The 12,987-nt window shown below is 37.1% G+C and overlaps 1 protein-coding gene across 1 annotated transcript; it reads right to left on the bottom strand.

Moving 5' to 3' along the window:
- Positions 1-1,411: 1,411 nt before the first annotated feature.
- Positions 1,412-2,827, bottom strand: LOC125776213 (protein toll-like). Its single transcript, XM_049447259.1, has one exon. The coding sequence runs from the start codon at positions 2,825-2,827 to the stop codon at positions 1,454-1,456; it is 1,374 nt and encodes a 457-aa protein (XP_049303216.1). The 3' UTR covers positions 1,412-1,453.
- Between the last annotated feature and the right edge of the window lie 10,160 nt (positions 2,828-12,987).

The raw sequence follows: 12,987 nt of genomic DNA, 5'->3' as shown, positions 1-12,987 counted from the left end.
GTGAGCACTTTTGGGACCATCTTCGCGCACACCTTGCGCATGTTCAAGTGCTCTTCCTACGAGGTCTTCATCAGCGACCTCTTCCCATTCCTCCAAAAATGCCTGGTGCCACCGAAACACACCACTTTTTTCTAAAGCAATATCTGCGAAAGCCTGCTTAATCATATCAAACGTTTCTGTCGCAGTTTTACCGAGTTTCATACAGAATTTAATCGTGTACCTCTACTCTAACGAACGCTGAATTTTCGGATTCCACAACTCACAGAAACACGTCACGCGAAAATGTTTGTCGTGACTCTCTAGGTGCTCGGAGACAACTGACCTGCCGCTCCGTCGTTACCTAGGAGCGTCTTTTACCGAATCCGGTCGGTGCGCGTACGATCCGAAGTCTTATTACTTTCCGGGCAAACCCTGTATTGATCGCTCGCTTGGCAGAGTATTACGTTAATATTGAAGTGCTGAGTAAAACTGTCTCTTGTTCAATATATATTATATTTGTGTTTGCCTCTAAACACAACAAAATACGCTTAACAATAATATGCTTAAATCTAGAGCAAGTTTAGTTTTTAAACAATTTTCAAAAGTTAACTTAGAAAAGCCCTTAAAACTACTATAAATTTGTGTATGTAGGCTAATATTAATTCACTAAACGGAGCATCGACCCAGTCCAATTTGATTGGGGTTAAAATGCCCTTTGTTGCGAGCTCATCAGCTTTACAGTCCCCAGCGACTCTATATCGAAGTGCGCTTATGCTATTGCTAGTGAGGTTAGACACTACATGACTTACTTTGAGCGCCCGAATAACGAAGGTAGTGTTGCCATTCTGTAGTCGGATTGAATGAAGCTAAATTTCGAACTAGTATTTTTACTGCTACAACAAACGTTACAGAGTAATTATATAGAGATATAGAGATTTTCATTGCAGAATGAAATTGGGAATTCATTATTTTGATTGATATTTTCGAGTTTATGTCACATATATTTCACTTAAGCTCATACCGTTTAAAATAATATTCAAATTTCAAAATGTCGTAATGCAACTAAATAAGTACTCTTATACGACTTATAATATACATAAAATTATAAGATTTCAAATTTGATTGCAATACATTCGATTTATTCGTAAAAGGCATGTTGAATTGACTCACAACAGTTTTTAATATAATATAAAATTTTGGAAACTCCTGGAGTTATTTCCTCAGCTTCCATCTCCGGTTATACACGTTTATATAAATGACTGCACTAGATATGGAGTACGTTACCATGAATCAACTCGTTGACCACGATTCTCTTTCTGACATGTTAGAAAGAAGAGAGGAAAAATATTTTGTAAGCATCTGAAATTAAACATAATATACTTCTACAAAATATATTATATATGTAGATTTTAAGTATAAAACTTGCCTTCTTGTTCAACTAACTATCTCATCAAGAGCTCTACCTCCGACCAATTTAAGCGTTCTCATCACGCAAACGATTCATCTCAAACTGCCCCATAACGTAGAATCTGCCATTAACTTCAAGCATATCAGTGTTCGGTTTTCTACCCACTTTATGTGGCATGGCATAGCGTAGTTTGTCACAGAATCTAGCATCTTGCCAATCCAAGTATGTGTTCATATCCAAATATGCCTTCAATTCCTTATCCAATAGCTCACTGTTGATAATTTCACCGTATTTAATCATAATTATGCGCGCACGACCTTCGTTCAAGGAGCACTGATGCGCTGTTCGAAACTCCATGCGCGCCCATTCAGATTCGATGAAGTGCTGCGAGAGCACAATGATCGTGCGTCGCGACTGTTCGACCGATTCCATGATTTGTTCCGGTATATAAGCGCCAGCTAGCCAATTGCGTTCGTGCGTACATACACGAAATGGTGGTTCGCCCTGCTCGAGTTGTGGCAGTAATATGTGGTTGACAAAGTCAGCCTCTTGGTGTGCATAGGAGATGAATGCATCGAACATTTTATTCTCATCCAGCTCGTACTCTCGAACGCAACAACGCAATATTTTGTGACCATATAACCAGATTTTAACTTGCAAATTATATTTAAAGAAGAATACAATAATAAGAAGGAAAATAATGATGATTAACGCTGCAGTTGTGATAGCTGCAATCACGTACTGATACCGTTTAACGTTGTCTTCAACTTGACACAATTCGCTCAGGCTTGCTGTTAGGAGAGTAACATTCGGTTTGTTATCACAGCGTAACTGTTCGACATCGGGTATGCGGTGACGATGTGCACGTACTGTGTAAAGGAGCTTGTGCGAAGCACAGTCGCAAATCCAAGGGTTTGCACTGAGATATAGAAGCTGTAGTTTCGTGCTCTCATTGAGAAATACACGCAAAAAATCAGCACATAACGATTTTAAGCGATTATTTCGCAGATCCAAAACCGTCAAATCAGTCGGAAGTTCCAAGAGACTTATGTTGGTGATTTGATTGTTCGCGGCGTAGAGCTGTGAAACGTTGGCGTAGCCGAACGTGGTTCTTAGCGGCAGAACAGTGTGACGATTATTGCTAATATCCAGTAACGAAGTCGTGAGCAATACTTGCTCGGGACGTGGCAGCACTTTCATAGCGCTGAGTTGTGCGCCTGTGCAATTGATGTGCAGCAATTTAGACTTTGTGAAACACACACATTTTCTGGGGCATTGCACCGGTTGCCAAGCACACAGCTCGTGTCGTCGAAGCTGTGTGAAATTCGTTAGTAGATTGGTTGACTTCTCTTTACACTGCAGATCGCTAAAAAACCAGCGATAGTTATAATCGTAAATCCATGCTAGGTTACAATCGCATTCGATATGGTTGCTAGTCATTTTGATTTCGCCTTTACAGCGGTGAGTAATACTGAGCAAATTTGATAAAGCATATACGTGTTTAATCAAATTTTGTTCTAAGTTAATTTTGAAAGGGCATGTAATACCGATTTCAAAAATCCAATCCATATTAAACCCACTCAGAAGATTGCGACTTAAATTTATTAATTTTAAATTACGCTTGCTTTCATGGTACTCGTTCGGTTGCAAAGTGCTGATATAATTCAGACTTTCTGCTAAAGCCAAGGTCATTGGCATATTGCTGTTATGTAAATTTGTAGCCAATGTAACTGGGGCATTGGCGTAACTCTCCTTACCCCAAATCGTTCGCAGTTTATTATCGCTTAAGTCTAGCCTATGTAGAAAATTCAACGGTTTAATAATTTTTATAATATTTTTGGTGTCGTGCAATTGATTGCCTCTGAGTTTTAATTGCCATAACAAAGGGATTTGCTCGAAAACTTCAGGCCTTAAATATGTCAAGGAATTGTAGCTGAGATCCAGTATTATCAGTTTATCCAGTTTAGCAAATTGATTTGGAAATAACTCTACGATGCCATTGTGGCTCAAGTTTAGAAAATTCAAATGCGTAAATGTTGCAAAGACATTTTCGTCCAAAATTTTCATATTATTCTCGGCTAAGTCAAGTTGCCTAAGTGCAACAAGATTTTGAAAATGCTCTCGAGTTAAGTTTTGCAGCGTCGTGTTCTGATATAGATTTTTTACGCTAAGCGCTTGCAAATGGTTGTGCTCAGAAAATACATCCTTAGGGACATCATAACTGTCCCGTGATGATTTTATAATTAATTCAAGATTATTTACTTCCTCAAAGTAAAATTTGTCAAAAGACATTGTAACAATGTCTCTATTATACAATAGCGTTAATTTTTTCTGTGGATAGGTATATATATATTTCTGAATTTGCCATACTTGGGCACCCATATGTTTTTCGGGGGTAAAATCTTTACAATTCTTCACGTTGATGTAATGTGTTTTAAGAAGAATTGACTGAAATTTATGCTCGAGTAAAAAATCAATATTTTTCTTTTCCCTGAGACAATTTATTTGCAGTTCTGGACCTATTGGAGCGAAATTAATAGAAAAATAGCGAAAGTTATCGACAGGTTTGCAGTAAACGTCGACATCACATTTACACGAAATTTCTTCATCCGTGGGGCAATCCCGAAAGTATTCCGAATTATTGGAATATATTCTAGGCTCAGGCAGGGAAGTCTGCGCAATCAGGAATGTGTTGCTTAAAATCAGTAAATTTGCTATTAAGGCGTATATTAAACACATATTTAATAATTTTATTTATTTTAAATTTAATTTTTCCCTCTGATATTATTTTTATATTTTCGATTCAATAACTAAGTTTTGCAGACTAACTCACTTGCACTTTCTGAAATACTAAATTCTAAATCGCAAACTGAAGCAGATTAGACCAAATAAATCATAATTTAATTTCTTATCAAAAATATTTTTAAAACCGCAAATATTGAAAGCAGCTGCCGTAATAAACCTATAGTGGTGGTAAAATTATGCGTACGAAAAAAAACAATATATTTATAAGTAATCGATAAAATATCGATACTGAAAAATGTTGAGTTAAATATCTCGTTAGAATATGTTGCAACACTTTGCACAGAGTAAAAAAGCCAAGGGTTGTTTGTATCATTAAAACTAATTGAGTGTGGTACATAGTGTTATACATACATAATAGTCTGGAACTCTCTTTCGTATTGAAAAAACAAAACTAGACAAGTTGAACACCACAAAAATCAAAATCGTTTGCCTTATACAGAAACTGATAGCAAAATTTTGGTGCCACAGGTCCACACAATAAGGTGAATGACCTTCTAACCACGCTCTCAGTGAGTCACTGTCGATGTGTGTGGGCAAGCGTTGTTGCAACGGAGTACAATCCCTCTTCTTATCTCGAAAGATGCCCGCATCTGGTTACACTACAATGGTTAACGGAGTGCAGCATAGTGCTACATGATACATATATGCATACATTTTTTTTTAATGAATTCCGTAATGTTTGCAATTTCATCATGGAAAAAAATACGCAAAAATTATTCAATTTTATTTTCAAAATAATCGTTTTCCAATAGCTACATTTCGTGCGCTAGTGCCATTTTATGGCACTAATTATCGTCCATTTAAGCGTCCAATTTCTTTACATGCTCAAGGGCCAATAAGACAAAAACAGCTCGAAAATATTTCTGTCGTTCAGGCAATTGCTATTGAAGACCACAATTTATCGATTCGAAGACGTTCCTAAGAATTGGTACTGTCTCAAGCCACAACCACATTTTGAGAAGGAATATGGGCTTGCATATGGATGCAATCTGGGCAACCAGATACCGTCTTCTCAATCAAGAACTGAAGCCACTAGATGACGTGAATTTGCTGACTTTGTCTTGGAAAAAGTTGAAAACGATAACGAAATTTTTAAGAAATTATGTTCTCCGATGAGGCTCACTGTCGTATAAGTGATGGGGTAAAAGAACAAAACTGTCGATTTTGGTGCGAAGAAAATCTACAAGTTATTCATGAACAACTATTACATTCACCTAAATGGGCAGTTTTGTGTGGTTTTTGGTACGGTGGAAACATCGGCTTGTACTTCTTTCGAAATGAAGCTTGTAACACCGCTACTGTCAATTGAGAGCGGTATAGATCGTTGAGAACCATCTTTTTATAGCCGGAATTAGAAAAAGTTGATCTTGACTACATCTGGTTCTAACAAGAGTGGGGTACGTTCCATGCACCCTGTGCAATAACCGAATTATTTCGAGAAAAGTTTGGAGATTCGTTAATTTAAAGAAATTGTGACATTGAATGGCCTCCAAGAAGTTATGACATAACACCTTTAATCTACTTATTGTGGGGTTATTTCAAGTAATTGGTCTTAAATAATTGATCTTATATAACAAACTTTAGAAGTCAATATTGAAAGTGCTATTCATGGCATACGCTGAGCCATGGAGATTCGCACTTGATTTAGTGGTAATACTTTTACGACAATTAGGTTAATCGAATTCATTCCTGCAAAATTAGTTCTGAAAACCTTTCAAATTATATTATTTTCAGAGCTTAATTGTATCGATTGTATTTCATCTTCTTCTTTACTGATGCGTAGACCCAGTCGTTTCTCCGTTTGGCTATGTGGCGCCAATTGGAAATTCCAAGCTAAATCTGGTTATTCTTCACCTGGTCTTTTCAAAGGAGTGGAGGTCTTTCTCTTCCTTTGCTTCCCTGGCGGTGAGGTGTGTAGAAGTTCACGCAACAGAGAAAAGTTCTCTGATTGCCATGCCGTTGGGAGTACATATGGCTATAGTAGCTCACGACTTCCGGTCTTAGTCCAAAAAACCTCTGGGCAACCAGATACCGTCCGTTTGGTGAGCAAAAATGAGAAGACGAAACATCCCTGTATTAACAGCAATAACAATATTTTCCTCGACATCTAACGCTTTTTCTAATTGGCACTACTTCGGACTGAGTAGGCAATTGAGAAGTGAAGTTCTCTCTCGACGAACAAAAACCAAACTCTCATTATTCTCGTCCTGTTATATAGTGCAGAAACATAGACGATGACAACATCCGATGAGTAGACATTGAGAATTTTCGAGAGAAATATTCTGTGAAAGATTTGCGGCCCTTACGCGGTGGCCAAGGCGAATATCGCGAAAATCGGCTTGGATAAGCCCTCTGACCATTCAACAATATGTTTAACACAATAATAATATGCTCAGCAACAAGTGTTGAGTTTGACAAACACAATTTAATATATAGCTTTCAATATGGAGTAGTACTCCCATCAAAAGACACAATAGGTCATAAGTATACCAAAAAAATGTTGGAATAAAACCGCCGATTATGTTAACAATTAAGATGTTCATTTAAGAATAGTTGTCTTAGCAAAATTTTAAAATGTGTGTATATTACATATGAAAGGATGTCTGCTAAGATTGTAGCAAAAGTTGTTAGATTTGTCTTTCAGTCTATCGGAGGTTGACTAAAAACATAAAGGGATGTTCAGAAATGCAGTGGTTGAAGACCATTCCGTCCGTTGCAGTACATGGAGTTTGAAGGAGTGGATAAATATTTAAATTATTACTTTTTTTCTTTAAAAGTCATCTTTAGCTGGCTTTGATTGAAACAGTTTTTTTTTTTGGAAATCGTAGAAAAGGGGCTGCAGTTTAGCTGATTTTATCATTTGTTAATATATTTACGCTTTCTTAGCGCTTCATTTCTTAATTTGTTGCATATCGATACAGTGTGTGGTCAGGTTGACAGATATATAGCGAATTGCATCAATCAGCTGGCTTGGCGAAGAACCACTTAACTAAACAGTCCGTTTACAAGCAATTACTTTATTACAAATCTTCGCAAGTTGCAGCCTTCCGCCTTCAAAAGAAGCTTACGTCACTAAGCATCGCTAGGGCGCAACACAATAACAACGAACTGACAAGAATGTGGAATTCATAACCTAACTATAATAAGCTTTTAGTGGAATTAAAATTTAATGGCATCTGATAACTTTGTGAGCAGTTTTTAACTTGAATGCAGTCTTACCACGCCATTGATCTCCATGATGATTGGCTATTTGGCCACTAAGCGGCTATATTGTGCATTATACCTGTATATAAATAAGTACTTGTTGTTATTGTTGCAGAAGATGCAACTCTAACAGTAGTGTATTTTACTGATTGCCAGTCTTATCTTTTAGCTGACACAACCACTCTATTTAAGTAAAATAATATCACTTAATAAATGTTGCACCATGAAGCGGCGGTTTTCTTCTTTCGATTGAATTGTTGATAGGACAGCATACTAGCAAGCTGTTAAGAAAAAATGTGCATTCATTTTATGGAATGAAATCACTAATTGAACATTAAGATAGTAGTAAAGTATTTGCTTTATTTTCAGTTGGATATGCTTGACTAAGATGAAGATTGGCACTAGCAGGGAGAAAAATCGGCACTAGGAGGGAGAATAAAGCAAGATAGGCGGCTGAAAAGTTGAATAGTTTTTATTGTACTGGTGCTGTAACTGTCAACAATGCACAATTTTGGTACAGTTTCTTCGTGGAAGGCCAGACTAACAGTCATATAAGCATAGTTTCTGCCTGCTCAAGAATTAAGCATGGCATGAAAATACCTTTGGAACCATCTAAGTATGGATATAAAAATAAGTCCATTGCAAAACAACCGAAGGAAGCAATGTCCCAGAAAAGCCCGATTTGTTCAATAAGAGAATGATTGTGTTCCATCAGGGCAGTGATTTGATTTCGGTGTTCATATGCACTTACCTTGTAATGCGGTTTAACCACCAAGTGATTACTACCTGTTCCTGTATATTGCGAACAATTTTTATGTGAGAAACTCAACAAAATCTTGTCAAAATGGACTGTCAAAAAATCTTGCTTATAGAGATGAATATTTCTATAAGAGGGGCCTTATGAAGTTACCTTCATGTTACGTTATGAATTATAGAACACTTGAAGTATATCGAATCGTTTTAGCTATGCTAAATGAAGCCATCAATTTAATGCAAAACTAATAGATTTTTTTTACTAGACACAGTATGTATGCTTATGTACTTGGGATAAATTCTTTTGAAGGTCATACCCTATGAGGCCGTTTCGATTTATATTTAACCTACAACAGATGTAGGGATCTTATTTTTGTAAAAAATAATGCCGTAATTTCTTTCCTAGAAAACTGTGGCCAATGCCCTAGCGTCTAATAGAACAATCTTTGTCACAAGGAGTCTACTGTTTCGACGGTATTTTGATTTCTGGGGTGTACCGGTGGATACAGGTTCCAACAGCGGCCACAAAACGAAGCAAAAACTGTCAGGCCGACAGCTTTCTCATATGCCCAATATTTCATACATAACATAACAAGATGTGATTTACGTTGCCATTTGAGATCCCTATTATTTCAGCTGTCTTGTTTATCTTTCAATCGGTCTAAAAATACGAAACACGTCCATGGTAGCGATTTTCGGAGCACTTGGAGGCGGTGATGAACCTATTTTTCATGATCGCCTTCCTCTCACTTGGGCGATATGAGAACGTGCGGTTTCGATGGACGAGGTCGGACCATAAGGAAAGGGGTGTTATATGAGTGGAATTTAACCAATGACGTAGTTAGAGTCCTTTGAGGACTAACTGCAAGCAGAATATTTGATATGTCGGGGTCAATTTCGGAAAAGTAGGAGTTTAACCTGTTACAATATTCAGAACGACGTTATGGAAGATGACTCTAGATAAACGTGGCAATAGTGCTCTTAGTTTTCTAATATTCTGTACAAGAATTTAAATGAAAATGTTGTAAAAAGTATAGGAATGAGAGGAAGCTGTGATCTGCTTATCGATTTCGTATTGACCCTAGATAAAATTATTTTAAGAGCGACACTCGTATAAATATTCTAAACTTCTGAAAAATACTATGCTGCGCCGTGCCGCAGTTACATTTATTGCACTCATATTTAATGTCAATATAAAATAATAACAACAACAGCATCAACAATAATTTTAAAAGTACACAAACTGGTTGATGCCCTTGGCGGTAGTGTCTGGTAATCATCATAAGCCAGCAAACTTTAAATATTCATACAATCATTTTCGGCTGAATGAATTGTTCGACGATTGCGCAACCAATAAATACCGCTATATAACCGATGTAATTCTATTAAAAAATAAATTTAATTGTAAACGGTTTTCGGTTGTTTGACTGCCCGGTTGCCAAGCTGCTGCTGCTACTGCCGCCATTGCTCATTGCTTGTTGGTTGGCAGGCTGGCTGCCTGATTGCTGCTGGTTATTGCGAATATTTATTTGCCAACAAAAATACCTGCGCTGTCAACGATGGACTGGTGGCCACCGCATTGTCGGCACGAAATTACACCCAGTGGCCCAACTAACCGGCAGTTGCATCACACCATATACATGTGTGGCTGTATAGCCCACGGTGAAAGCGTTCACCTGCTGCTGTTACTACCGCCGCTGGCGTTTTCAATACCCGAATGGGGCTGTAAGGCCAATTGTTGTTATTACTACGCTCAGCAGTTACTAGTATGTTTGTACTGAGGTGTGTACATATGTACACGTATTTATTTCTACGTGAGCATATTTTTGTATGTACCTACATAAATCAATTGCGCCCGCAGCGCACACAATTTTTTTGGATGTTGGCCAAATTTATTTATTTTTTCCACTACTTCTCCTTTTTTTCATATTATATTGCAACAGTTCTTGTTTTTCGGTAGCCTATTTCGGTATGGAATTGCATTTCCTTTTGTCGAAAACGAATGGTGGAAATACCGAAATTAAATGAAATAAATCGAGTTGCCGCTGGTGTGTGCCAAACGCGCAACAACAAAAAGTTGCTCGAAAAGACCGGAAGTTGATTTAATTGACATTTCAACAGTAATTATTCACACAATATTAATAGATTTAATTTTACAAAATATTTATGGCAAATTAAAATAAACTTATGGCAAATTATTTGTAATTTTATAGTATAGTGATCGCATATAACACAAACTTTCTAAGTCTTGTAAAATACTCAAGCGCTAATCAGAATTATTCGAAACATCTAGTTTAGCAAGTAAAGAAGAGACAGGTTTGAAAACAACCGAACATTTTATACATATGTATTATCGAATACCATAAAGATTGAAACCGAGTAAGCGAGTTCTTAGTGAATATTTATGCCCTAAAAGGAAGCAATGGTTTCGGATATAAACGGCATAAGGCGAGGTTTTTAGGAATAATAAAATGTTGTTCGGCAGTTTTAGAGATATCCGAATGATATACTTGATTATTTGTCGCAATCAGATCGAACAGCTATATCACGTATATCGCACACAACGGATTATTCTCATTTTTATACCCTGAACAGGGTATATTAAGTTTGTCACGAAGTTTGTAACACCCAGAAGGAAGCGTCGGAGACCCTATTAAGGTTGTACATAAATGATCAGTATGTTGAGATAGTCGATTTAGCCTTGTCCGTCTGTCTGCATATATACATATACGAACTAGTCCCTCAGTTTTTATACTCTCGCAACAAAGTTGCTAAAGAGAGTATTATAGTTTTGTTCACATAACGGTTGTTTGTAAGTCCTAAAACTAAAGGAGTCAGATATAGGGTTATATATACCAAAGTGATCAGGGTGACGAGTAGAGTTGAAATCCGGATGTCTGTCTGTCCGTCCGTCCGTCTGTCCGTCCGTCCGTCTGTCCGTCCGTCCGTCCGTCCGTCCGTGCAAGCTGTAACTTGAGTAAAAATTGAGATATCATTATGAAACTTGGTACACGTATTTCTTGGCTCCATAAGAAGGTTAAGTTCGAAGATGGGCAAAATCGGCCCACTGCCACGCCCACAAAATGGCGGAAACCGAAAATCTATAAAGTGTCATAACTAAGCCATAAATAAAGATATTAAAGTGAAATTTGGCACAAAGGATCACATTAGGGAGGGGCATATTTGTACATAAATTTTTTGGAAAAGTGGTCGTGGCCCCGCCCCCTACTAAGTTTTTTGTATATATCTCGGAAACTACTATAGCTATGTCAACCAAAATCTATAGAGTCGTTTCATTCAGACATTTCCATATACAGTTCAAAAATGGAAGAAATCGGATAATAACCACGCCCACCTCCCATACAAAGGTTATGTTGCAAATCACTAAAAGTGCGTTAACCGACTAACAAAAAACGTCAGAAACACTAAATTTTACGGAAGAAATGGCAGAAGGAAGCTGCACCCAGACTTTTTTTAAAAATTGAAAATGGGCGTGGCGTCGTCCACTTATGGACCAAAAACCATATCTCAGGAACTACTCGACAGATTTCAATGAAATTCGGTATATAATATTTTTTTAACACCCTTATGACATGTACGAAATATGGGCGAAATCGGTTCACAACCACGCCTTCTTCCAATATAACGCTATTTTGAATTCCATCTGATGCCTTCTCTGTATATACATCTCTCTAATATATACATTAGGAACCAATGATGACAGCGAAATTAAACTTTACACAAATACGGTATTTGAGCTGAGGTATCCCTTGTGGAAAAATTGTCGTGATCGGACTATAACTTTTCAAGGTCCCTGATATCGAACACGAAGAACTCAGTGCCTAACCTAACCTAACCTAATTTTTCACCGAAAATGTCGGTAAATTTCTCAGAATTTAATTCTAATTAATTTTACAACAAAATAAAAAAATGTGTAAATAACGGATAATGAAATCTCGATTATCACTTTATCATGCGAGAGTATAAAATGTTCGGTGACACCCGAACTTAGCCCTTCCTTACTTGTTAAGATATCATTTTGAAATTTTGTAAACGTCATTTTCTCGTTAATAATCTCCTTATTTGTCGGAACTGCCGATATCGGATCACTGTAACATATAATATATAACAATCAAGCTTTTGTATGGATTTATTGTTCATTTTATTGGAGTTATTGTTCATAGAAATAAGGTAATATCGAAAGAAATTGTTCAGATCGGCTAACTATAGCATATAGCTGCTATACAAACTGAACGATCGGAATTTACTGCTGGTATGGAGAACTTTCGCATTTGACGTGGTATCTTCACGAAATTTTACATGAATTACTGCTTAAGGTAATAACATAATCTCAGAAAATATTGCTCAGATCGGATTACCATAGCATATAGCTTCCATAAAAACTGAACACATACTTACTAAAAGAAATTCACCTGTGAAGGGTATATTAGGTTCGGTGCAGCCGAAGTTAACGTTTTTTCTTGTTTTAATTTCGCTTTAAAATTACCTGGTTCTAAATCGGTTTAAGACTAATGGTATCTTATACAAAGTTGTTCAGAACGATTCAAAGAGCTTTTTCCGATTTCGAAATTTTATAAAAAAAAAATCGAACCGCTCTAATATGCATACAAAAAAACACCCCGATACTTCAATATCTTCATATGAGGAATATGGGAACTAGGGCAAGAATTGACCTTGTACATACCTTGGACCAAGCGGTGAAAAGTTAGCAACAGCACCTTTTAAATGTTCCAAGCGAAGCCAGGTCCTTCTCCACTTGGTCCTTCCAACGGAGTGGAGGTCTTCCTCTTCCTCTGCTTCCTCCGGCGGGTACAGCG

Source organism: Bactrocera dorsalis, chromosome 1 (assembly GCF_023373825.1).
Source record: "Bactrocera dorsalis isolate Fly_Bdor chromosome 1, ASM2337382v1, whole genome shotgun sequence".
NCBI classification, from domain to species: Eukaryota; Metazoa; Arthropoda; class Insecta; order Diptera; family Tephritidae; genus Bactrocera; species Bactrocera dorsalis.
Note: the sequence above shows the minus strand (reverse complement) of the source record. Positions and strands in the feature narration are given on the sequence as shown.

What these genes read in the sequence shown, in the direction of transcription:
- LOC125776213 (XM_049447259.1), bottom strand. Translation starts at nt 2,827, where the DNA reads ATGACTAGCAACCATATCGAATGCGATTGTAACCTAGCATGGATTTAC.